General features: G+C 43.4%; 1 protein-coding gene across 2 annotated transcripts in view; it reads left to right on the plus strand.

Moving 5' to 3' along the window:
* Positions 1-27988, plus strand: part of wwp2 (WW domain containing E3 ubiquitin protein ligase 2) — a 68433-nt gene that overhangs the window by 37582 nt on the left and 2863 nt on the right. The window contains exons 11-23 of one of the 2 annotated variants that reach the window (XM_080736044.1): positions 1736-1790; positions 4975-5056; positions 6500-6628; positions 9276-9354; positions 10126-10197; positions 11197-11285; positions 14657-14816; positions 18811-18944; positions 22437-22577; positions 23029-23149; positions 25335-25439; positions 26536-26632; positions 27723-27795. In XM_080736044.1, coding sequence (XP_080592170.1) covers positions 1736-1790; positions 4975-5056; positions 6500-6628; positions 9276-9354; positions 10126-10197; positions 11197-11285; positions 14657-14816; positions 18811-18944; positions 22437-22577; positions 23029-23149; positions 25335-25439; positions 26536-26632; positions 27723-27795 — 1337 coding nt within the window. The remainder of the gene's footprint in view (positions 1-1735; positions 1791-4974; positions 5057-6499; positions 6629-9275; positions 9355-10125; positions 10198-11196; positions 11286-14656; positions 14817-18810; positions 18945-22436; positions 22578-23028; positions 23150-25334; positions 25440-26535; positions 26633-27722; positions 27796-27988) is intronic. The other variant, XM_080736045.1, reaches the window with a different exon arrangement.

The raw sequence follows: 27988 nt of genomic DNA on the forward strand, positions 1-27988 counted from the left end.
ATTGCTCCTATGAATAGTACAATTGATGGAGTTTGTTCGGGGTCCACCTGAATAGGGCCGCTTGATTCAGAACATCATCCCGTTCTGAATCCCGCAAACCATCAGTCACCACTGATACCAACAAGCATCCTTTCAACTACTTTTCCACTCGCCCTAATAGTTGCGTGTGTGCGTGCACGTGTGCGTACGTGCGTGTGTCCTTCCCAGTATCAGTGACCATATACGTACGTGTACACATTGAGTGACTGTTTGGTGTACACAAATTTTCCACACTTTGGAAACATACACGGGATCCTCACAAAGACACACTGGGGTTTTGATGTGTGTGTGTGTGTGTGTGTGTGTGTGTGTGTGTGTGTGTGTGTGTGTGTGTGTGTGTGTGTGTGTGTGTGTGTGTGTGTGTGTGTGTGTGTGTGTGTGTGTGTGTGTGTGTGTGTGTGTGTGTGTGTGTGTGTGTGTGTGTGTGTGTGTGTGTGTGTGTGTGCGCGCGCGCACATGTGTGAGCGCAGGCTGAGTAAACCCCACAGTTGTTCCAGGCGCTAGGGTGAATAAAGGTGCCTTTTGTCAGGCATTGGGGTTGAGTTGGGGGGTGGGGTGTCCAGTCTGGAACAAGCATGAATGTTCCCTCAGTTCCCTCAGACATCACACCTCCCTGCCTACTTTCACAGCACCATTAGAAGAGAGAGAGAGGCAGGGCGAAGGAACGAGAGGAGAGGAGGAGGAGGACTTCTGCAACAGGATGGGGTAGGGAGGGAGGGGTACCAGGGTGATGGTGGGGAAGGTTGAGGGGGGGGGGGGGGGGGACCGGGGGTGGAGGGGAGGGGAGGGGGGGGTGGGGCTTGCGGCCAGCCAGTGAGCTCATTGGAACAGCGCGTTGTTTTATCCTCCTACCAAGCGTGTCGTTTTTGGAAAGGCATAGGAGCCGCCGGCGAGCCAAGCTCCCTCAGTCTCCCAGTACCACCGTGCTGGAGAGGAGCCCCCACCGTCCTCCGTCACCCCCACCACCACCACCTCAACCCACGCCCCCCCATCCATCTCTCCCTCCCTTCCTCCCTCTCTCCTCCCTCCCTCCCTCCCTCTCTCTCATTCAGAGCCAAGTCTTGACTGACTGACTGACTTGGCTTTTACTGACTTCACTGACCGGCCGCCCTGCACACACACGAGCCCTCGCTGGTTGCCCTTTCGGTAGGTCAGAGCTTGTCCCGCGACCGCGCCGGGGAGACACTTCAAACGGGAGAGAGACCTCGCTTAACTACTCACTGCTCGCAGCCCGCCGCTGCTGCAGCAGCACCACCACCGTGCACTCCCCTGGTTCATTGCTGTCGATTTCCTAATCTGCCACATCTGGGTTCAGCTCACCCCCACACCACCGTGCGGTCTTCTCCGAGGCATTTTCTACCGTCTTTTTGCTGCTGTGTTTTTGTCCTCCTCTAGTAGCCGTTACTTTTTCTTGTGCGTTTAGTTTTTTTTAGTGGTGTGGGCCTTTTTTTTCATCTCGTATCCACATGCTTGTTCTCACACACTGGTGGGAGCTGAGTGTGGAGCTGAGTGGACTGATTAAAGAATTTCACACTGCACCGTCGCTGCGAAGGGACAGTGAGGAGAAGGAGACGACGAGGAGGACTGAGAGGCAGAGAAAGACAGACAGGCAGAGAAAGACAGAAAGGTGGAAGAAGGGCGAAGGAGAGCAAGTTATCCTAACTGGACTCGCGCTATCTCTCTTTTTCTCCCTCAGCCGTCCGGAGCTCCTGTGGAAAATGACCCCCTGGGTGCACTCCCTCCGGGATGGGGTAAGTCCACCGCGCACGCACGCACACACACACACACACACACGCTCTCTTTCTTTGCATGCACCTTAATGCCCCCTCCCCCACAATTAATAGAAAATAAGAAAATGGCTCTTAACACAAACGTTTGCTTTAAAAAATACATATATTCAAAGATTTGCACACATTCTCACGACTTTTTCAAAAATAGCAGATCTACAAGCTCTGTGAGCTTGTATATCTGCTATTTTTCACTGGTTAAAGCATTCAATAATTCTAGGCCTAAACGGGTTAACGGCAACACTATCTGAATTGAACCTGTGTCCTATGCACTCACACACACCTGAACACAAACACACATTGGCTGTGCTGAGCTCATGTACCCATGCTGGCACATGATCCACGCGCGCGCGCGCGCACACACACACACACACACACACACACACACACACACACACACACACACACACATGCTCTCTGTCTTTGCATGCACCTTAATGCCCCCTCCCCCACACGCACAGACAAACACCAATATTTGTGTTCGCTAGACTGCTAGGCCCAGGAGGCGAAGCATATGTTTTCACCCCTGTCTATGTATGTGTCTATCTGTACGTGTGTCTGTGCACACAGCTAATCATAACTTTGCATGCATAACTCCCAGTAGTTTGTCCCTGTACTTGCATTCCACAGAGAAATTGACCCCAATGGACCCTTAAGTGATCCATAGGGGTCCATTTGGTTCAATATTCCATTTGGTTCAATATTCCATTTGGTTAAATATTATTTTTTTGCTGTGTAATTGCATCTCTGTTATTTTGTTACTGAACCATTGAGCAGCAAAGGTGTCCTGAGCTGAACCTGAAAATTGTAAAATAAATGACCTTTTGCCAGCGACTATGGAGTTGACTTTAGCTCGACAGGCCCGGTGAGTGTGATTTTGCGAGATGGGTTCTAGTTTGGATGGTATTATTCAATGCTACAATTCAAACCATCATCATCATCGGAGGTGGCGCGAGTGAGAGGATACACAGCCATCATCATGAACCTCTGAATTCACGGCTGGTTTTTATACGAATGTTTATTTACATCATGGCCTGATTTGACCAGTATTTTGGTGTGAATGAGAGTCTTGGTAAGCATTGAGAGAGAGCAAGGTTTAATGTGGGTGAGCTGCAGAACAGCAATACCTGACAGCAGCAGACACATATCGTCGTTGTCGGGTGGAAACCTCGTATCTCCAAGTTTCAAATGTGTACGTTCTTTCGCAAAGTAAAGCCCTGTTTCATCATACAAGGCCGTCACACAAAAGTAGTGAAAACAGCAGATCTACAAGCACACAACGCCTCGCTGTGCGAGGTGTTGTGTGCTTGTAGATCGGCTGTTTTCACTAGTTTAAATCTTTTTAAAATGATAAATGCAAAATGAACGGTTTTGGACATACAAGGTTTTCACCCGACAACGACGATATCTTACTTATAAGCTACACTAGGGAGTGATCAATATTGTGAGTTGGCTTATCCACTTAACCCTATTTTTTTACTCTAGGAGCTCACAACGTATTGTGATGCGACATGAACTTGTAGATCTGTTCATTAAAAATACATTTAAAAAATTACGTTGATATTTTTTATTAAAAATCATCATAATAATTTGAAAACATTTTCAAAATCTTAACTTATGACAAGCCCAAAATAGGGACCAATGGGTTAGTGATTAATGTTGTGACTTTCAGTTTCAGATAAAGTTTCTTTTTGATACACTACACATGCTGATTTATAATGTACATGCACAATGCACTTACCACGTCCTTTGCCTCAAATCCCTCAAAATTACAGAGGCCGTGTAGTTGATGGGATTCTGCATAATCCAATCTATTTTTGGACCCGGAAAAGGCAATTCTTTTATTGTGCAGAGTTAAATCGTACACACTGGCAAATTCCACCCTGCTAACGTTTTCACAAGCTAATTCTCGTACTGTTGCTCTCCAGCACCCTCAGTAATATTCTCTACTCCGTGATGCCTTTTCAACATGCTGTGGCGTCTCAGGGCCGAAAACCACAATCATATCGCTGACTCAGATTCACTTTTCATGCATGTTCTTTTTCATCTGCGGCCACGTCTGTTTCCCCTTTGCAGGGTCAGAAAATGAAAAGAGAAAAGGCTAAAAGAAATGGGGGAAACGGGGAGGAGAAGGAAGAGATTGTGGGGTTATGAAGAGGGGGGGGGAATTGTTTGAAAGACTTGGGCAAGCACGGAAACAGAGAACATATAGAGAGAAAGGTGGTCTAAAAGAGCTGGCAAGTAAAGTCTAAATTTATACTTTTGAGTGAGTTGACCTCGTTGTACAAAGGCCTCATTTTCATCATACAACACAGGCGTTCGATGAAGTATGAATTAGCCTTGCGAGTTGCAATGTGAGCGCTACTGTTTCTGCAGCCTCCACACACGCCTGTTAATGAGAAAAAGATGTCAGAGAGAGATGGAGGGAAATGGGGGAGAGGAAAGGGAGGGGGCTGGAAACCAGTGGCTCGACACAAAGTACTGTGCATAATACACACTCGACCTGGCGCTCTCTAAACCTCACTGACTTGTGCCCTATATTCTCTGTCCGGGGCAACCACCAGTTACCATGGTATTGTCTCTATAACCTTTTCTGCAACACCTCCCTACTTCTTACACTTGTGGCTAGTTCACCGCAACCTACAGACACACAAACGCACGCATATACGCACGCACACACGCGCGCACACACACACACACGCACGCACGCACGCACGCACCAGCTCACACGTTTGCAATGACCTAGAAAGGCAAAGGTGGACCTGAGTAAGGCATTTTGAAACAGCCACAGTGAAATGCCACACAGACTCGTCACTTTTCTACCAAGACTGTGAGATTCAGCTGTTCCTGTCCTCTTTTTCTCCTCTCTTCATCTCACTAAGCATTATAAGGCCTGTCATCATGCTCATATGATCCCAGTAATATTCCACAGTGCATGCCTGTATTGATAGCTGTTGTGGTTCTTGTTATAACTTTTACTGTTGTTCTGGGCTTCTTTCAGGCCAACTCTCATGCTATATAGTACTCCTGCTCCTTGCGGCTTAGAGTCCAAATCATAAACTTCATTGAATGTCATCCTCTCGTTACTGTCAGTCTCCTGTGTGTGCTAATAATGCGCAATTTCTTTTTCTGTTGTGTTCATCTGCAGAGAAGCGTCAGGACAATGGGAGAGTATACTTTGTCAACCACAATACACGAACAACACAATGGGAAGATCCACGAACCCAAGGGTGAGACTAGAACTGCGTGTGGGTGTGTGGGTGATGGCTAAAGTTGCCTGCATGTTGGCTTGCATGTCTGCCTTTGTTGTATGCATTTGTGGATGTATAAGAAAGCATTATTGACATTCACAGTTTTGTTTGATTTAGTTTAACCCCAGAAAACAAACTAGAACACAAATTACCATTCTGTCACACCACATTCAGTCACACCATCACTCTGTACAAGATCAACATAATTGGGAAAAGACTCAATGATTAGTCTTTAGCCAGGCATGGTCTTGGTCTTTTGGCCATTTCCTAGCAGGTTAGTAATGGGTTATTACTGAATATACCAACTATTGAAAGTCTGGGGTTATACAAATAAACAACATTTATTATTTTCTGCACTGAAATTGCAAATTTGCATTATCTGTTTGTTGATAATGTGGTCATGTTATGGCATCTGCCTCGGTTCATGTGTCATTCATGTCACTGTCTTCCTGTAAGACGTTTTATTATTATTATTTCCACTCCTCTCACATTCATCATCCTCCCCTATCCCTGTCAACTGATTTAAAAAGAGCAGTTTTATGACGTGCAAAGTTAAATCTGACATATAGGACTCTTTTAAGATATTAACCTCTGATATTAACCTCAGGGGAAGCAAGCAAAATAGCCATAGCTTCAGTTCATACACTTCGAGTATAGTTGAGAGACCTGATTGCAAATACCTTCTGGTATAAAGATTGGTTCCCTGTCAGTGACCGGCATCTGAATACGTCAAAGCATCCTTCAAAGTCCAAAGGAACTCAACATCACATAGTACATTGTGGTTATTCTGAAAGAGGGCCAGTGCAGATTCTAGGGTCCAGGTTTATCGACCTACAGTCGGTGTCAGGGACGTGCTGGGCCCCTGATTCGGCCCGGGAAAAAGAATTGGAGAGGCCCTCTTTGCGCGCTATAGAGAGAGATATTAGTAGCTGCTGCTACTCAAAGATTTGCCATTTCAGATCATGACAAGTGACAAAGCCAGTGGGCCAATTACATGAGTTATATTTCGTCGTTGTCGGGTGGAAACCTTGTATGTCCAAAACCGTTTGTTTTGTATTTATCATTTAAAAAATGATTTAAACTAGTGAAAACAGCAGATCTACAAGCACACAACGCCTCGCGGTGCGAGGCGTTGTGTGCTTGTAGATCGGCTGTTTTCACTACTTTTGTGCAAACAGTTGGATTTTTACTTTTGTGCAAACAGTTACATTTTTTTTCCTAATGGCCCGGCCTGGACCGGCCTGGGAATGAAACGGCCGTTCGGGAGTTGTCCCGCTTTTTCCCAATGGCCAGCACGGCCCTGGTCGGTGGTGTTGTGGAGGAGGAACGCTAGGAAAGGGACAGTTCAGTTATGTCTGTATCCAAGGGGACGAGACCCTCCGGCCTGGGACCGCCGTGCTCACTGCCCTCTCCCTGTTGCAGGATGATCCAGGAGCCCCCCCTGCCCCCGGGCTGGGAGATGAAGTACACCGCCGAGGGAGTGCGATATTTTGTGGATCACAACTCGCGCACCACCAGCTTTAAAGACCCTCGTCCCGGGTTTGAGTCAGGGTAAATATTCACTTAGAAACCCCCTGCTTTGTCTTTTAGGTACAGTGTACTTGTACAGACAGACCTTAGGCAAAAGCTTACAGTACATGTCCTTGGAAATGGTCTCAGGCATCGAGCCAGTTTTTTTTTACAGCAAAGCAAAAGCAAAACCAGAAAGAGGCCTTGGTATTTGAGTTATATGAATTTGAATCCAGATTGTGCTGAAATTATTTCACATTATGTCTGATTTATAGCAAATAACCATATAAAAAAGGTCCCCTCATTTTCTGAAAAGAACAATACAGAAAGAAATAATACCATCTTTTTTAGATAAATGTCGTCCTCTTTTTTTCCACACAAGGGCCCATTTGTTAATCTATTACTTTGTCACAGCCATGACTCATTGTTGCTTGACTTTTTGGAAATACAATTTATTTGTAGAGCCATTAAAACGAGGGAGAAAAAAAGAAATAATTCCTTTGAATTGTACACGATTAACTTGGGTGTTTTACATCAAGTAGTCGTGTTTTTATCATATGCACATGTTCATAAAATGCAAACGCCACACGCCCCGCCGGCCCCCGTTCCTAAAGCTCATAGATGTGTGCCTTGCTCATAAGAATTCTTATTTCTACCCAGAAAATCTGGTAATATGCTTATGTGGGCTAACGGCTCCATAACATCCAGCTCTGAAATGTATGTGTAGCTCTGCGCATTTTTGTGTGTACAAGTGTACATGCAAAAGCTGGCATGCCTTGTGTTAATTTGCGTGCATGACTTGTTTATGTCTGTCTGTACAAATATTGTTTGTGTGAGCGTGCTTGCGTCTGTGTGTCTGCAAACTACTTTTCATGCTGATGTTTCAACATACGAAGGTCTCTCCATGCTATATTTTTAGTCCACTGGTCACAGACAGTTCTTAGGGTGTCTTAAGTGTTTTACGTTGAATACTAGGAGTCTGTATCTGTGGCCAGTACATTGCCGCTGCGGTCTCCATTTCCCAAACCCAAACCAAGATGTGCCTGGCAGCACTTGCCAACCAGAATCCCACTGCATTAGAGGCCTCTTTTCTGTACCCTGGCCTCCACATTCCCGCTCTCTCTCTCTCTCTCTCTCACTCACTCACTCACCCACTCTCTCTCTCTTTTAGTATCTGATGATCTCTCTTTCAATCTCTCCTCTTCCATGTCATTTTGCTGTTTCTTTTCTTGTTCTCATCTTTTTGTGTCCCCTCTGTCTGTCTGTCACTCTATACTTTGTCTGTCTGTCTGACTCCCTCTCTCTCGCTCTCTCTCTCTCTCTCTCTCTCTCTCCCTCTCCCTCTCTCCCTCTCCCTCTGTGTGTCTCGGATTCTCCAGTGCTGACAGGGCACATATCCAGTCTGTGTGCTGTGGGACGGTGGAGATTATACTAACACAGCTGCACGCCTGGTCTCACCTACGTCTTATCCCTCTCGCAGCCTTTCTACTCCCTCTGTTACTGTGTGACTGCTATTTTCTCTGCACACCAGCCCCCCCCCCCACACACACACATGCATCAAGTATCTCAGACCAGAATGCCACTCAGCTTAAGGATTCATTTACTTTTGGCGTTGTGTAGTCCTTCCAATATTGGCAAACACAAGGAACTTTCTCCCGGAGCCGCCAGCAACCAGAGAGATTCGAACGTTTGATGGCTTCAAGATGTGTAAATACGGAGCTGCTTGGTAGAGAATGAATGAATGGGTCCATGCAATGGTTCTCTGATTATTTCCTGCTGTCTGTGTGTGCAGAACTAAACACGTCTATGGTCACAGCGGAGTATAGAGTGGTGGCTCTGGGCTTCTGGATACGCATTGTTTCAACCTCTTGAAGCGTTTATAGCTGGAGGCTCTCTCTCTCTCTCTCTCTATCTCTCTCTCTCTCTCTCTCTCTCTCTCTCTCCTCCTGACCTGCTTCATTAGAACAGGGGTCTTCAACAGACGGTCCGGGGACCACTAGGGGGTCCTCAGAGTTATTACAGGAGGTCCTCCAAAACTGAGAGATAGAACCTTTTTTCCACTTTTTTATATTAACTCTAGTGTCCATATTCGGAGAACTTTTGCCAAAAATAGCCGATCTACAAGCTTGTAGATCGGCTATTTTCGGCACACAAATTGACATGAATCCAAAATACACTGATGATCGTGCTGTCAAACAGTGAAACTATGTGGAATCTATGAGAAGGTTGTGGGGGTCCCTGCTGTATCTCTCTCTCTCTCTCTCTCTCAACTAAGGGGTCCTTGGCCTGAAAACGTTGAAGACCACTGCATTAGAAGTCACTGTGCTGGGCCTCAACAGTGCTGCCTCCTCAAGCCGCTTACTCTCATACAGTACTAGCTCTCTGGGGTGTCTGTAAGCAGAGATGATCATTACGCTCTCTGTACTTGACCCGTCAGAAATGTCAATGCAGTATAGCAGGGTGGGGATTTCCACTGGCTCCCCTTGTTTTAACAGTGTCAAATTGAATTTTCCCTTTTCCCCCCTCTGTGCGTGCGTGCGTGCGTGCGTGCGTGCGTGCGTGCGTGCGTGCGTGCGTGCGTGCGTGCGTGCGTGTGTGTGTGTGTGTGTGTGTGTGTGTGTGTGTGTGTGTGTGTGTGTGTGTGTGTGTGTGTGTGTGTGTGCGCGTGCGTGCGTGTGTGTCTGCATAGGTCGCGGCAGGGCGGTTCCCCAGGTGCATATGATCGTAGCTTCAGGTGGAAATACCACCAGTTCCGATTCCTATGCCATGTAAGTGCTGACTCAGACTTGGCTTCGAGTCACTATAAAGCTTTGGTTAGAATAATTTCTGTAGACCACTGTAAGACGGAACACGTTTTTTTTTTTTATTCCCATCAACACCCCTCCTTTTTGAGCGGTGCAAACCGCTCCTGCGTTCCACTTTGTGTGTATTAGCACAGATCTCCATGTATGGAGATCTGTGCTAATACACATAAAGTAACTGATGTCACGGACAGAACGGCCCATACAAGGAGATATGCATGTGTGTCGTGTTTGCACCGCTCACTTCACACCGTTGCAACTTTTACTCTACCGGCCCTCACATCAATATGCCCATATATGGAGATCTCTGTTTCTGTCTGCCCTTATTCCTTTTATGCCCATGTATGGAGATCGCTGATGTCATCACCATATGCTAATATATGGGCATGATGCCATGACGACACATTGAGGTTAGACAACACACTCCATATTAGGGCATAGCTGCATTGGGAACTCCTTATATGGTTATGGTTGAGTCATAGTGATATGAGTGCGATGACAAAAAGGGCCAAAGATCAAAAGTTAGCTTGTGTTGGTAAAAGCTGTATAAGCTATACTACTAATACAGTAAGTACAGTGTTATAAATGTCTCTGTGGTCTCCCCAAGGTATTTCATGTAAGAAAAACCTTTATGTGGAACAGCAGTAATACAATATATAATTCTACAAAATAACTTTATTAGGGGCAGGAAGTTATTGACTTACACTATTTCTCATGTTTTTTTGTTTTTGTTTCCAGTCCAATGCATTGCCCAGCCATGTGAAGATCTCAGTGTCCAGACAAACACTGTTTGAGGATTCCTTTCAGCAGGTAAGAGAGACACATCCCAATCCTAAAGGCTGTTGAAAGCCTTGTACAGTGTAGGAGCACAAGACTCAATGTACAGAATATCCAATGCACACAAGCTGGAATCTAGAAAGGTGGCTTGTTTGTTCAATTACAGTATGATGAAGCCTCAAATCAAATTTTAAATACTTGTTATTTTTGAAGTATTTTTGATGTATTGAATTCTTTACCACTTTTACATTGGCAACTCAAGTCATTATAGTCATTATCGGTGAAACTGTATAAGAGAAAGAAAGGGTTTGAAAGTATTTTGATAGTAGCATACGGTTGTGCTAAATAAAGGGCTTAAATAGTTGCATCAATGTGCAATCTAGTCTGGCTAGAAGTTTGTTGACTTGTTGACTGTGATTAAAGCACTTAGAAACATGGCTAAGTCGAAGGAATGGTCAGAAATTATTGCTTTGTACAAAAAAGGAAAAGGATATAAACCAATTGCAAAGACACTGAATGTTCCAAAAAGTACAGTTTTGAGCATAGTTCACAAGTTCTAAGCCAGGGGTTGGAAAATAAATTTCCGTCTTGGGATTTTTTTTTGCTTTAACCCCTGATTAGAGCCTATGGGCTCTATTATGATCCAGGTCTTATGCCTTATGCTTTAACTTCTTTGCCTTTTTTTACTATATAGACATTTTTTTTAATACTTCAAATAGCTGATCTGCAAGCTCATAACATGCAGATGTAGATCAGCATTTGAAGTATTTAAAAATGGCATAAGTCATAAGACCTGGATCATAATAGAGCCCTATATGTGCTATGCGCCGCCTAGACCGCTACGCCAGCGGGCGCCCCCAATATTCAGACATACTAGCAAATGAATTTAGTCTAGTGACTAGACAAACAATTAATAATAAATAATATTATGCCAATTATGACTAGACTAGTCTAGTCATTGAGTTGACTATTGAATACAATAATATTTAGGTTTGGACATTTAGTTTAACCTTGTAGCCGTTCTTCTTTCAGATCATGAACGTGAAGCCATACGACCTGCGTCGCAGACTCTACATCATCATGAGAGGAGAGGAAGGACTGGACTATGGGGGCATCGCCAGGTGAGAACACCCACTCCACAAGCTTGTCTTCCAGCTCATGTGTGCTTGTTCTATCCTCCAACCAGCTTCTGAAATGAATTGCGGCCAAACTGGCTCAGTCATAGCCCTTGTCTTCTTGTGTGTACTGTCAGATTGTGTGTGTGTGTGGTGTGGTGTAAGGGGTCTTTTTAAGGTACAGTAACTGTTTTTCAATCATTTATGTCCATTTTGGTGATGGGTTCCTTGTCTATTTGGTGGTTGTTGTGTTGTTGTTTTTTTGCCATCCTTTACCTCCCCCCCCCCCCACCATCCTTCTGCTCCTCCCTCCCTCCTTCCCACATCCTCTGCCCCTCCATCGTAGCCCCCCCATGCATTGTGTTCCAGTCCCACCTCTTTTTATGTGGCGTTGGTGGCTTTATTGTTCATTTTTTTCTTTCTGTTCTTGTTGTTGTCGTTGTTCTTTTTGGGTTGTGTCTCTGTCTCCGGTGTCACGTCAGTGGTTTTACCCTATGGTAGGTGACGTCATGCTGTTCTACCACAGGGTAGAACCACGGACGGGATGTTGGGAGGTGTCTGCGTCCGTCCGTCCGTCCTTCCGTCCGTCCGTCCGTCACAGTCCGTCCATCCGTCCGACCTCAGTTCCGACACCCTCCCCTCCCCCCCACATACCCACGGGGAGGGAAGGGCAGGGGAGTGCTTGGTGGTGGTGGTGGTGGTGGACCGGCCTCTCATTCTTTCTGACGCATCTTTCCCACAATCCATGTAATGCTCTTCCATTGTACCTTGTTTATAATCAACCGCATATACAGTATCGTCGGTGTTGGGTGGAAACCATGTACAAAACTGTATGTCCAAAACCGTTGTTTTGTATTTATCATCTAAACAATTAACTAAACTAGTGAAAACAGACGATCTACAAGCACCCAACGCCTCGCATTGTGTGCTTGCAGATCTGCTGTTTTCACTAGTTTTGTGCGACGGTCTTGTATGATGAAGCAGGGCTTTGCTTTACCAAAGAACGTACACATTTGAACACTTGGAGATACGAGGTTTCTGCCCGACAGTGACGATATGTTTGTCTTCATGTCAGTCAAAGGCCAGTTCATGATGTGTGCGTATGTGTGTGGTGGGTGTATTTTCATTTGTCTATCTATGTACACACTAATTTATCTCTAAACCCCATTACATAAACCTAAAATGGTATTCTGACAGCCTGTATTCTATCAAGGTAATCCATTATCTTAACTTTACTTTACATCCAGCTTTTCTGTATGTGGGTTTCTCTGAAGAGCTACAGCCCTCTCTCTCCCAGAGTTATGCATCGTTACACACTCTCCGAGCCGAGTCATTGATAACATGGCACATGGGAACGCGGTGCATGTGGCATTCACACACGCGGAATGTTTTGTGTGCGCGTTATCCCATTCTCCCTGCCTTATCGCTTCTTATCTTGAAGCGTTACTTCCAGGAGGGGAAAACCTGCCCAGTCTAAAACCCTGAAGCTCCTATCTGGGAATCGGGGTCCTCAGACATTCCAAAATACCACACATGCTAGAAATACCTGGGAGAGATCCGGCTGGCTGGACGGATTTGTCTTGTTTTCAGAGAGACTTCTGCTTTTGGGTTCTTTGTGTGACTTCGAGATTGACTTCACAATGTTTTTGTAGCAATTTGCTGCTAGGGGTGCAACCGTTTTTTGAATTAATTAGTTAAAGAAAATAGTACCCATCCCTATTTTGGGAAGGTAATTATAGGTGAAAATGTCAAAAACCTTCAAAACTGTCAACTTGATTGTTGCAGCCCTATTTGCTTCAAATGGCGCTAGGTTATAATAAGAATCATTGTTTGCTTTGTGTTTTATCAAATGGTATATATTATTAAAACTTTCTTATATAACATAATTGTTTCTATTTTATTTCACATATTGTTTTTCTTTTTTTTATCATTTATTTCTCTTGTTCATGTTTTGTTATTATATCATGTAAACAGTCTCACCTTTATCCTTCCTTGTTTGTCTGTATTATTTGTTATTAGAGTGGTTGCCCTCAGACAGTCTCCAGACTATAGTACTTGTCCAACTTTATTCTTTCTATCTTTCCGTATAAACTTTATTTGGCCATGCTACTCTCACAGTTTTGGTGGCAGTGGCACGCACTTGGACCGTATGTCAAATAAACCGGCTTCGTCGGGACTCAGCCTGCTTGCATTTTGCTAAGAGATACGTTATATATAGTTTAATTTATATTAATTTATTTGTGAATTAATTAAACCCAAATATGGAGATGACTGACATCAGGTATCTCCATATATGGGCATAAAAGGGACAAGGACAGAATGGTTAGCACCGCTAAAATAGGGACAAGGTCCGACCGACACAGAGATATCCATATATGGGCATGAAAGGGACAAATGGTAAGATGGAATATATTTCCCAGCGGTTTCATTGTGACTCGCGTCAGGGCAACCACACTTTCCCATCTTTCTAGTTGTTACTTAATATGATTTATTTGGTGTAGGTTTTATGTTACTTCATGTTTTGTACTTTCATTTCATTTAGAATTTTCACATTTGCTATAATATTTTTGTGCAACATTATCTCAGTCAACCTTATTATTAGAAATAGCAGTTTTTGAGAATATCTCATTGGCTTGTCAACTTTTTTCATGCCTCTCTATAAACCTTACCTTGACTAAATGTCCTTTAGTAACCTCTTGAACGCTAGCATCCTGTTCTGGAAGGAAGGAATGTTCGCAGAAAATAGCTGATCAACACATTGTGAGCTTGAAGATTTGGCTATTTTCTGGAAGATATTTAGTGTAGCCCATTGTAATATGGTCAACAAAGTCGAAGGCCCTTGGGAATACGGTCAGCTAAGTATAGGGTTTAAGTCAGGGGTATTAAACAGGGGGTCCTCAGAGTTACTACAGGGGGTCCTCCAAATCTTTGTGTGATAGAAGCTTTTTTTTCTCCTTCTTCTCCTCCTTCTATATTAACCACTTTAACCCTAGCATCCATATTCTGATCATTTTAGCCAAAAATAGCAGATCTACAAGCTCACAACGCCTCGTGCTGCGAGGCTTTGTGAGCTTGTAGATCGGCTATTTTCGGCAAAGAGGTTTGGTGTAGAGGGGGAAAAGGCAGACTAAGTACAGAGTGAAAGGTCAAGTTTATTAAGCATTGACGGTTCAAGTTGTTAAATATCTGGAAACACAAATTTACATGAACCCAAAATACGCTGATGATTGTGCTGTCAAACGATGAAACTATATGGGTTGTGGGTCCCTGCTTCATCTCTCTCGACTAAGGGGTCCTTGGCCCAAAAAAAAAACGTTGAAGACCCCTGGTTTAAGTGGCTAATAGCTGTCGTCTGCCTCCTCTCCTCTCCCTTCCAGAGAGTGGTTCTTCCTGCTCTCCCACGAGGTGCTGAACCCCATGTACTGTCTGTTCGAGTACGCTGGCAAGAACAACTACTGTCTCCAGATCAACCCCGCCTCCTCCATCAACCCAGACCACCTCACCTACTTCCGCTTCATCGGTCGCTTCATCGCCATGGTGAGCCTAAAAATCAAACCTCGGTTCGAGATCTATGTGTTCTAGATCTATACATTCTGTGTTCTAGATCTATACATTCTGTGTTCTAGATCTATGCTTTCTATGTGCTTTAGTTCTATATTTTTATGAATTCTGAATGAATGAATGATTTTATCTGGAGGGCCAAAATGTCATGTGAAGCTTGACCAAGCCTCAATTCTGCATGCACGGGACATGTACGGGACAGACAAAGCCTGTTCATTCTGGACTGGAATGACCATATATGGACTTGTACGGGACACACAAAGCCACTCCTTGGAAGCGGCTTTCACCGCTTCAAAAACACCAAACCTCAAACCTAACCATTAATACACTACAGATCAATCTCGGTACATTAGAATATTTTGTAAAAGTAAATATTCTTGAAACATTCATCTATTTCTTGAAACTTTCATATATTCTAGATACATTGGCACATTCAGTGAATTGTTCCAAATCAGTCCATTTTTCAAAATATTACAATATTACACGAGACCACTCAAAACAAGGATTTATAGTAGAGAAATGTCAACCTTGTGAAGTCAGAGTTGCTTGAAGTCCAGTGGGAAGTTTCCGAAGTCAGTTATGATTTGGGGTGCTAGGGCATCTGCAATGCTTTTTTTTACAAAATATTCAAATTTTCTGAGATTGATGATCTGTATGTTGTCCTGTCACAAAGTCTTGTGCTTTTCACCGGATTTTTTGCAGAGCGTTTGCCTGTCCAGAATAGGGACTCTTAGGGATCATGTTGTTACCTTTCCAGAGATAATGAGAAGACAGAATAAACCCGACACTGTTTGTGCTGTTACGTCTTTTCTACGTCATCGTCGTGGAACAACTGGGTTCAGAGAGTTCGGTTATTTTTGGGTAGTTGTGTGTTTTTCCTTCCCCTAAAAAAATAAAACATTAAACATACAAGAGCAGCACAGAGAGAAGTGTTGTCTCCTCTCGTGTGCACAGATATTTTTGAGTCGCTGTGTGAGATGTGCGGGATTGTGCACGCACACCCAGGGGCGTCACAAGGGGTAGGAAAGTGGGACTGAGTTATGGGACTGAGTTACATATCATCTTGGGGGTCCTTGACATAGGTTTCTTGCACACAATTTCACGATTTTTCAAAAATAGCAGATATACAAGCTCGCAGCGCGGCACTCGGTGCCGCGCTGTGAGCTTGTATATCTGCTATTTTTCAATAGTTAACATTCATGGGGGGCCCGCAGTGAATCCTTGTACCCAGGGCCCAGAATTTGGTGTGACGCCCCTGCGCGCACCCCAACCAAGTGAATATGTCTTTTATTCTGAAGACCCCCCCCCTCCCCACCCCTCCCCACCCCTCAAACTGTAGGACGGAAAACCAACACTCTCCACTCCTCCTCCTACTACTTCCAGCTCCCCACACCCCCACCCACCCGACACCACCACCCCTCTTGAATGACCTCACTGCCGCACCCAGCCCACACCCGCCAACAAGGCTCTATATTTAGTCTTAAAATGCATTTCACTGACTCGCCTTATAAAGATGCTCGTCTCTCCCAAGTTTGTAGCTACAGCACCGCACCTACTCTCTCCTCTCTTACTCTCAATCTTCTTCCCTTTGTCGAGCCTCACCCTGTCGCGTTTCCCCGGCACTTAACTTGCTTCAGACGCACCTGTGTTGCTTTGCTTTACTCCTCTCTCGTGCGTCTGTCTGTCTGTCCAACTGGTCGTCTGTGTGTGTGTGTGTGTGTGTGTGTGTGTGTGTGTGTGTGTGTGTGTGTGTGTGTGTGTGTGTGTGTGTGTGTGTGTGTGTGTGTGTGTGTCATATCCTGTATGTAGAGGGCCACGTGCAGGACTGTACAGACTAGAGCTGCAGTGAGTGAACAGACTGTGAGTCAGTCGGTCGGTCGGTGGGTGGTGTTGTTGTTGGAGCGTTGGTACACTGGGCTCTCTGAGATGTTTTAACGCTATACAGCTCTCCTCCGGGCCCCAGCCACCACCTCAGGCTTGGATGAATCACTCTACTCACACTACGTCCTCCATGTACTACACACACCCACACATGCACACATGCACACACACACACACACACACTCAAACCTCCACCCAGGCTCAAACAACTAGGAACTTACATCACAGTCCTGTGTGTGTGTGTGTGTGTGTGTGTGTGTGTGTGTGTGTGTGTGTGTGTGTGTGTGTGTGTGTGTGTGTGTGTGTGTGTGTGTGTGTGTGTGTGTGTGTGTGTGTGTGTGTGTGTGTGTGTGTGTGTGTGTGTGCATGTTTGGGCGTATATATCATGTATTTCTATCCTTATCCAAAATCTTCACAAGGATAGTGGTCAGTCAAAATGTTGGGAAATGTTTCTGGTAATTCTTTTATAGTGTGGTGCCAAATGGGCCTAGCCATCTAGAACAGGTTTCTCTGTCTCTCACTCTCTAGGCAAATTGTCACTTTAGAAATGTGCAGATACCCTCTGTACACTTAAACTTTATGTTGGTTTGTTGAGTGAGTTAACAATGTTGCACATTAAGCTAATCATTTGGGGACCCCCCAAAATAATTTGGGGACCCCCTGGGGGTCCCAACCCACAGGTTGAGAACCACTGCCCTAGGTACCCTTACAAAAACATGCTGTAATCCTGGTCTGTATGCTGCTTCCCCCTGGTCAAACAGGAACTGTTTGGAATAACGTTTTCCTTTCACGCGCTACGTCCTATCGGGGAAACTCCCCTCTGTCAGGTGATAAGAAGCGGCCTGCTCACTCCTCATGCGTTGGGGGCTCTCCCCAAGTTGGCAATGGGAGAGTAGCGCCCAGGATTACAGTGTAGGCAATTGGCACTGGGTGAGAAATGGGTTACAGAAATCGTGGGATAGAAATCTGAGGTATAAAATGGAAAGCAATTCTTCCACTGCAGTAGAAATGTTTTCAATTTACGGGCTATCATGTAGAGGGATTCAAGCCAGTTGGCCAGTTAACTTCTAAAATTGAAAACCTTGTCAATTGTATATGGAAGCCAAATCTTAGCACTCTTAATCTTTCTTGTTTTTAGTTTAGAAAGATTAGATTTACAGTAAATAAGGTTACAATTGAGGGATTGCATTTGGGGGTCAGGTTTACCGATGAAAAATTGCTTGAGGTGCCCATAAGTACACTGTATTGTAAGGTGGATCGGCGGGATAGTGGATCTGAGATTATGAATTCACAAAATACGTATGAACAAAGCATTTTGTTTGGTGATCATCGGCCCAGTGGTTTGGAGGATTAGCTCTGGACACGCAGACGGACAAGGGCAAATTCATTATCTCCCCCTTGCCTTCAGGCTGGTGGAGATGGCAAGAATGTTCGTTTGTAAACATATGCCTATGTATGCATGCAATAAAATCCTCAGTTCCTTTAAATCCGAGTGTCTTGCATAGAGGATAATACTATGTGATTTTGCATGTTTGATCATGTGGAACATAGAATATAGGATCCATTTAGGCCTAGAATTATTGAATGCTTTAACCAGTGAAAAATAGCAGATATACATGCTCACAGCGCGGCACCGAGTGCCGCGCAGCGAGCTTGTAGATCTGTGGTCCCTGGAACTAAATATTTTGAGATGGGGGTCTGTGGCCAAATACATATCATTTTGGGGGTCCTTCACATGAAAAAGTTTGAGAACCACTGACAGAGTAGTCTCTCAAGAACAGGCTAACTGAGCTCCAGTTAAGTGAAAAGGAGCTTTTCTTTGACGATGGCTGGCCAGATTGCTGACATAGAAACATAGGTTTTTCAAAAAATCTTAGAAGGATTCAAAAGACACTTATAGAATCGGGTCAAAATTCGAATTTTCACGATTTTTCAAAAATAGCAGATCTACAAGCTTGCAGCGCGGCACTCGGTGCCGCGCTGTGAGCTTGTATATCTGCTATTTTTCTATAGTTAAAGCATTCAATAATCTCAGGTCTAAATTAAACCTTGAACTTCGTTCTCTCCTCTGTGACTGTTCTTCATACAGGCCCTCTATCACGGGAAATTCATCGACACAGGGTTCACTCTGCCATTCTACAAGCGCATGTTGAACAAGAAACCCACGCTCAAAGACCTGGAGTCCATAGACCCCGAGTTCTATAACTCCATCATGTGGGTCAAGTAAGTAATGCACAACCCTTTTTTTGCATGCACACACTGTAGCTGTGCGTGTGCATGCGAGCAATACGTCAACATTTTTGGTGAATGTTCTTATTTTAAAGGACAATTTTGTTTTTTTTACAACACAGGTTCATGTTTTAGTTTGTAATTAGAGAAAAGAAAAGGTGAGTGTTAAAAATGTTTTCATTTACTTCTTTCTATCATTTTATCCATTTTAGAGAGTTTGATTTCAGTGGGTGGGGGCATGCATACATGCAAGTGGCTAAATGTCTTTTTTTAATTTTTTTAAAGATTTGTTTTTGGGCTTTTTATGCCTTTATTTGATAGGATAGTAGACTGACAGGAAATGGGGAGAGAGATGGGGAATGACATGTGGCAAAGGTCGTCCGGATCGGGAATCGAACCGGCGACGCCAGCAGGCATCATAGCCTAGTATGTGGTATGCGCCTTGACCACTAGGCCAGCGGGCGCCCCTAAATATGTCTTTTTAAGGTGTCTCCACACCAAACAGCCTACAGGAGACTCCTTTTGACTGTACACAGACAGCAAAGAACTGCAAAAAACAAAGCACCTTTCTTTTTTCAGCCGACGCCGACTGTAGTCACTGTATGGCTGCGTTGCCAGGTCTGCTTGTTATAAGTGACTTTGATCCTGTTCTCCTATAATGTTGCTAGTTGTGGGTTGCTTTAGTTTGGGCTTGTTTCTGAAGTGTAGTTGCTTATTTGGCCTTGCTTTCAACATTCTTTTAGAAAATAGCTAATGTAATAGAGCTCAATAGGTGAAACTGGTCGCTTCTTTTGGGCTTATTTTCATGGCCGCTTGTTTCACTCACAGAATCTGGCAAGCGGAGGCGGAGATTCTGTGCGGTGTTTTTTCCTGCTCACTAAAGCAACACTCAGCACTAATACCAGCGTTGCTTTGGAGTTGATTAGTGTAGGAAATTGAGAGTTGAGATTGTGAATTTGGTATTTAGTTAAAATGTGCGACGGGAAAATGTCTCTGGCTTATTTAGGCTTGCTTCTGGAAAGTTCTGCACTGTAGCAGACCAGACCCTGGACCATTCTAGTGGAGGACAAGCACCGACTGAACATGCCTCTGCTCTTGCCGACAAGCTTCCGATGGCTTCCTGTCGGCAAGAACGATTTGTGGGAGATTCGGTGCGGTTAAAGGCCACTTTTAACCAAACAGATTCGTGGCCGAATCGGCGGCGGATAGCGTCTGTTGCCGAACGGGAGCTCATCGGTAGGTTTTCGGCAGCGGGTCGGGAACGTTATCGACGGAAAACTGGAAGACTGGACTTGCTCAGTTTTGTTGGGTCGCCCCTTGATGTCGGTGAATAAACCCTTTTGTAAATCCCGCCCCATTCTGCCCTGTTACTATGATGGGACATTAACCCTGGGCAGATTGTTTTTATAGTGGAAGTGGATGGGATTTTTTTTCCCCTTCATAGCCTCATTACAGCTATATAAAGTACCAAAGGAAAAACACCTAGGTGATATTAATAAAAAGGGAAGACAAAGGTACAGTAGTTACATTGCAAAACAGGGGGTTTACCCGAAAATATATGTTTTAATTTGTTTAATCCCAGTGGGACAGAATCCTCTTTGCAGATTCTTTTATAGTGGTAGTGGATGGGATTTTTTTTCCCTTCATAGCCTCATTACAGCTATATAAAGTACCACAAAAAACACATCTACGTGATATTAATAAAAAGGGAAGAAAAAGGTACAGTAATTACATAGCAAAACAGTAGTTTTCCCCCGAAAAATAAATGTTTTAATTAGTTTAATCCTCTGGATCAGAGATAGAAAGAGAAGCGCATTGCATCTTGGGTACTAGGAAGAGGACAGAGAGAATGTTTCTCCTCACATAATAGGCTGGCTTTTCGTAATTCTGCCCATTTAAATTATATGTACCCAATCGTGACTCTTAGACCATTGATAAGGTACATGTGAACTAGTTTGTTGAAGCTTATTCGTTATGATGAGCGAGATCGCTTGACGCTTGCCGTCGCTATCACCGTACCGGCCGATCTCCGTGTCGCGCACTGCGGACAGTTGTTGAAAGCCACATTCAATATTCTCCACTGCACAAACTCCACCCCCGATAGCAAAAAGTGAATGTTTTTTTCTGGTTGGCCAGTCAGGGAGTCTCAGGGACCAATCAGAAGGCTGACAAACGGTCTATTGTAGCGAGTTGTAAATGGACCATTAGTTTGCTACTGCTGCAGCAAAACCAAGCCTAAATAAGCCAGAGACATTTTCCCCTTGCACATTTTAACTAAATAGCATATTCACAATCTCAACTCTCAATTTCCTATACTAATCAACTCCAAGGCAACGCTAGTAATAGTGATGTGTGTTGTTTTGGTGTGAGGAGAAGAAAACACTGGACAGGAAGCATCTCCGCTTCTGCTCCGCGGTTGCCAGATTCTGTGGCAAAGAAGCATCCAGTTTCACCTATTGAGCTCTATTACATTAGCTATTTTCGAAAAGAATGTTGAAAGCAAGGCCAAATAAGCAACTACAATTCAGAAACATGCCCAAACAAAAGTAACCCACAACTAGAAACATTATAGGAAAACAGGATCAAAGTCGCTTGTAACGAGCCGATATGGCAACACAGTGCGCATGCGCAAAACTGTACAGTAATTACAGTCGGCATACAGTCGGCTGGAAAATTCAATGTGCTTAGTTTTTTGCAGTTCTTTGCAGTCTGTGAACAGTTTGAACAAGTCTCCTGTAGTATTTTCGGTGTGGAGGCACCTTAAGACCTGCCTTTAGACACAATGAGCCCTTCAACATGCACCACATGGTTCCTTTCATGGTTAGGTGTGACTTATTGGGGCTAGTTGTGTTGTTGTAAACAACACTAATTTGTCGGCTTATTGTGTCTAAAAAGACATATTTAGCCACTTGCACGCATGCCCCCAACCACTGAAATCAAACTCTCTAAAATGGATAAAACGATACAAAGAAGTAAATGAAAACATTTTAACACTCATCTTTTCTTTACTCTAGTTACAATCTAAAATATGAACGCTTGTTGTAAAAAAACAAAGAAAAGTTGTCCTTTAACGTGTTAGTTTTTTGAATATGTTTGTGTGTGTCTTTACTAAGCCTTATTCACGACCCGCCCACTCAGCATCCCCCGGGTGCTGAAGTCACGTTTTGAAGGGGAAAATCCTACTATAGCCTATAGAGTTAACACAGAAATCGCAAGTTTTATGCAATTTCCGAATAGTACAGTATAAAATACGGCTAGCATGATCAAGAACACGATAGATAAAAGGCACAAAGCATTATAATTTACTTTACCGTTCGGAATAATGATTTGTTGGCTTTAAGTCCAGCTATTTCTGTTATAGTTTCCCCTTCTAAATTGATGTCAGCACCCGGGGGATGCTGAGAAATTTGCTGAGTGGGTGGGCCGTGAATAAGGCTTCTTGCAGTATACTTTATACATAATGTACATGTGTTTGTGTGTCTCCAGAGATAACAGCCTAGAGGAGTGTGGTGTGGAGCTGTATTTTGCTCAGGACATGGAGATCTTAGGGAAGGTCTCCACACACATGCTGAAAGATGATGGAGAGAATGAACTGGTCACAGAGGAAAACAAGGAGGAGTACATCGGGTTAGACCTCTTCTCTTCTTTCTTCTCATCCTTCCACTTTGTTTTTTTATGTTTGTCCTTGCACTTTAATAATTAACTAAACCGACGACGATTAAAGAAATCGCCAAATTTAAAGTAATCCTTGCGTACCAATGTTGAGATTCATTTTGGACTGGTCTCTAATTTTTACTATCACTCTCAAGTTCCACAGTTTGACCCTAGGTCTACTTCATTGTACTACTTTAATTTGAACACTCATCCAGTACGCTATACTGACGACTTAGTTTTGGTGGAGCACATTTCCTGTAACTTTACATTATGAACGTCAAAGGAGTTGTCATGCTGACCGACTTCTCATACTCCCTCTCTCGCTTCTCATTCCATTTTCCTTCCCTCACTCCTACCCTCCTTCCTTCCCTTCACATTGCCTCCCTTTCCCCACCCTCCCTGTATGTCTCTTTGCACGTGTCAGCCTGTTAACCGACTGGCGGTTCACCCGAGGCGTGGAGGAACAAACCAAGGCCTTCCTAGATGGCTTCAACGAGGTGGTGCCACTCGAGTGGCTGCGCTACTTTGACGAGAAGGAGCTGGAGGTGAGTGGCACCGGGGGGTCTGGAAATGGAATTCATATTCATGCCAGTCAGTTTCCACTTCAACTGTTATTTTTAAGCGGTTGAGTAAAATTATCTTCTATGATCTAAAGTTTAATAGTGTTCATTCTTACTGCTCCAAAATTGAACAGCAATTAAACCAACAAAATATTTTTTGAGATGGTGGTCCACAGCCACAAATACATATAATTCTGGGGGTCCTTGATTTTAAAGGAGAATTTCGACCTAGAAGGCTATCTTACCATTTAGATGTACTTATTGTCTACCCAAAAAGTGATCCAGGTGGGTTTTTTTGTCTATTTGTCCTACCCAATTACAGCCGGTCTCGGCTCCAAACTGGAACGATTGGTTATATTTTTAATCCACGTATTTCTCTCGCTCTGAAAAAAGATTTTTCCGGTACATGTCTGTCGTACGTAATGTCTCTGGTTAATCCACGGTCTAGTTTCGCATAGGCGGTCTCGTTTCGCACTGGGCGCTGCCATTGTGTGTTTACAAAGAGACGCTGCACAGAATGTCCCATTTACTCCAATAGAATTTGGATTTTTCTTTGGAGACGAGATTTCGAATGTGAGTTCAAAGTTCACAGCTCGTAAACAATAATGGCGGCGTACCAGTGACTGGTGGGATTACATGCGAAAGACATATGTACAGTACATCTAAAGGTAAGATAGCCTTCTTGGCTGAAATTCTCCTTTAAAAACGTTGAGAACCTGCAATATAGAAACATTCAGAAAACCATTATGGGATTTAGAATACATTTGTAGAATCTGCCTCTGGTCTAAATGGGATAATAAAACTCAAATCTGTGTGGCTGTGTCCCTGTTTGATCCTCCAGCTTGTGCTCGGTGTGATACGTACCAAATCATGTTGTTTTGTACTTCAGTTCTGTGCCTTCCTATCCGTCTGCAACTCAGCAGTGTTGATTTTGTTTTAGTCATAGTCTTTTGAATAAAATGTAATTTAGTTTTAGTCATAATTTAGTCACCTGAAAAGTTTTAGTTTTAGTCTAATTTTAGTTGACTAAATTACTTAAGATTTTAGGCGACTAAATCTACAGTTGATTTAGTCAACTAAAATGTATTTTGGCAGGCCTTGATGGCATCGTAATGGCTGATTTTACACTTGGTTGCGTGCTGAAAATAGCCGATCTACAAGCTCACAACGCGTCGCGCTGCGACGCGTTGTGAGCTTGTAGATCTGCTATTTTCAACATGCAACACCTGAGAGCAACCAAACATAAAATTACTCTCTTCTCCACTAGTCCCTCCCTAACGTTTTAGTCTAGTTTTTATTGTGTTGACGAAATTGTACAAATATTTAGTCTTAGTTTTAGTCATCACAGCTTAGTTTTTATTTCGTTTTTATTTAGTTTTCGTCAGTGAAAAAAACGCAGTCGACAAACATTTTTCCTCATAGTTTTAGTCGACGAAATCAACACTGCAACTCAAAAAGGGTGCAAATGTAACCAAATGGGTACACACTCAGAATGAATAACACTGAGGACTTTACGGTGGAACTACAAGAGAAGAGTCACTTGGAACGATGACAGAACATTGTTATTCTAGAATGGTTCTTTGTTCTTAACTCTTGGCCAGTTAATTATATGCCACGTCATTTGCAATACTACGCCAAGCACTTAATCAATATCTAATTAGTTCCGGCCTCTGATGGTGCGTGAATTAATCAAATTGGTGAGATTAGCATAGCATTGCAGTTAGACCTCCACAGCACATAAATGATTATAACTGTCTATTCTTACGACTACTATAGTCTCGTTCACCAGCAAACATTCATATTATCTTGTATCTTTCATTTCCATTCTTTGTCCAGGAATGATTCACACACTTCTACCATGTTTCTTTTTTTCTTTTTCTTTTTTACCTCTGGGCCTGTGTCCATTTAGCTGCACATTTTTTTTTTTACATAAATTCCGGTAATCAAAGGATTAAAAAGAGAGTCACACAAAAGTAGTGGAAATACTCCAAAAGGAGTGAAATTACTCCAATACTTCAAGCTCACAACGTGTGAGCTTGTAGTTTGTCTATTTTCACTATTTTAAAACGATAATAAAAGATGAACGGTTTTGGATATGTAAGGTTTCCACCCGACTGAGATGGTATTGTGTTCTTTGTGTTTGATCGTGTGTCTGATGTCTTCCTTCTAGTTGATGCTGTGTGGCATGCAGGAGATTGACTTGGCCGACTGGCAGAAGAACACCATCTACAGACACTACACCAAGAACAGCAAACAGATCCATTGGTTCTGGCAGGTACGCAACTCTCTCTCTGTGTGTGTTTCCTCATGTTTATATTCTTATTTATGTTATGTGTTATAATGTGTTTATACTCTTGTGTGTGTGTGTGTGTGTGTGTGTGTGTGTGTGTGTGTGTGTGTGTGTGTGTGTGTGTGTGTGTGTGTGTGTGTGTGTGTGTGCAATGTGATGGATGTGTGCCTGTGCACATGTGCAAGCGTGTTCTCTATAAACACCTCTTGCATAATCCAATCCAAACACAATCCTCCTCTGTAATTACAATATCCAGTGTTTGTGTGTAAGCGTGTGTGTGTGTGTGTGTGGAGGGGGGGGGAACACGTGTGAATGTACAGCAGTGGTTCTCATAGTGGGGTCTTTGAGGGGGTTCCAGGGGGTCCCCAGCAAAATGAGTTAGTATAGCGTCAACTGTTTAACCACTTTAAACCAATATACATCGGCTATTTTCAAGAAATCTTAAAAAAAAAAAAAAAAATGTTGAAATGTTGAAATATTTACTATATAAATCTTGTAATGTATGGGTGTTCCCTGACTCGAAATATTTTCTGAAAGGGGCCCGTATCCTAAAACGAATTCATTTTAGGGTCCTTGTCTTGACATGAAAATGTTTGAGAACAGTATAGCGTTGTTACTATCATTGTTACTGTATACCAGGGGTCTTCAACGTTTTCAGGCCAAGGACCCCTTAGTTGAGAGAGAGATGAAGCAGGGACCCCCACAACCTTTTCGTAGATTCCATATAGCTTCATCGTTTGACAGCACAATCATCATTGTATTTTGGATTCATGGCAATTTGTGTGTGTTCAGATATTTAACCACTTGAACTGTCAATACTTAATGAAGTTGACCTTTCACTCTGTACTTTGTCTGCTCATGTTCCCCTCTAAAAAACGTCTTTGCCGAAAATAGCAAATCTACAAGCTCACAACGCCTCGCAGCGCGAGGCGTTGTGAGCTTGTAGATCTGCTATTTTCGGCTAAAGTTCTCCGAATATGGACCCCCTGTTGAAGACCCTAGCTGTATACAGCATATACAGTATAATATTGTCCAGTATACAGTATGTGCCACAGCGTAATGAGGAGACGTCTCATTGCAGGTGGTGAAGGAAATGGACAACGAGAAGAGGATCCGTCTTCTCCAGTTCGTGACGGGAACCTGTCGGCTGCCTGTCGGTGGCTTCGCTGAACTCATAGGTAATGAATAGTGATGTTCACCAAAAGCCTTTTATTGGAACACATCACTTCTCAAAGTTAACCACTTAAACCCTCTATTCTTAGTAAAACAGATCTCAGTTAACAAATGTATTTTAAAATAAATAGCCAATCTACCAGCTTGTAGATTGTCTATTTTTGGCGAATGTTCCCCAGAATAGGCATGCTGGGGTTCAAGTGGGGCAGATTCACACTGTGGTCTCGGGTGCGTACGCGAGGCTACTTGGCAGATGTTTTGATAGTGTGAAGCCTGCGCACTGTCCTCCGAAACGGATCGATGCACCGGCCCCGAGACCACCTCCGGAGGTAGTCTCGAGTCCGTTTGATGCGTCCTCGAGAACGGTGCGCTGCAATGTGAAGCTATCGTTCCATGAACAAGGAAGTGGTGGAGTGTCTGCTAGGATGAAAATAACAAGGATTGGTCCGTGACGTCACTTTTAAGATACCAAGGATGCACCAGTGACGTTGCTGTTAAATGATGATTAGAGACGACTTTACATTGTGATGTTTCAAAGACAGTCAGCGCACACTGCTTTGGTTGTGTATTGTTGTTCTGTTATTGTTACAACTAAAGACATAACATCAGGAACACTGTAAAACTTTAATATTCGCTCTAAATTCTGACAAGATACTCTTCTTCTGTGACATGACATTTTATCTCCCAAAGCCCCATAGTCAACAAGCACCCCCGGGAGGCACACATATACAATTACAATTGGATGATGTGTACTCTAGGGAGTCCAGACACAGAAGAATATTGGCCAATATGAATGCTGGTCAGTGTGGACCAGGCAACTATTTTTGGGAACAGTTCAAATCAATCGGACCTCAGTGTGAATCCGCCCTAAAGCTCTATCTCGGACAATGTGAATTTATGTCCAAATCATGTAAAAAAAAAAAAAGAAAAACAAGTAAAGATGTGGTTAAACGTAACCAGTTATTCACTGACATTATAGAAATACAAGTTTGAATACATATAGAGCTGTATCAAAATAAAAGAATCATGCATACAGTGTGTACCTGTTAGAGATGCAGCCTCTGATTGGAAGCCATGGTATGTTCCTCTCCACAGGAAGTAATGGTCCCCAGAAGTTCTGTATAGACAAAGTGGGGAAAGAGACTTGGCTTCCAAGAAGCCACACCTGGTAAGTGCCAACATGTTAACACTTTGTCTTTTATATCTTTGGTCAACATCAGTTGTTTTTAATTGTTTAATTAAAATATTTAAAAAATGTACCTATCATGACCATTGACCAACAATGTACAGTATATGCAGCCTATTTAACTACCAGGCCCTGTCAGTTTTGTTATCTACTCTTTGTTTTTCTTTTATGTTTA

Source organism: Nannobrachium achirus (assembly GCF_963921795.1).
Source record: "Nannobrachium achirus genome assembly, chromosome: 11".
Taxonomy (NCBI): Eukaryota; Metazoa; Chordata; class Actinopteri; order Myctophiformes; family Myctophidae; genus Nannobrachium; species Nannobrachium achirus.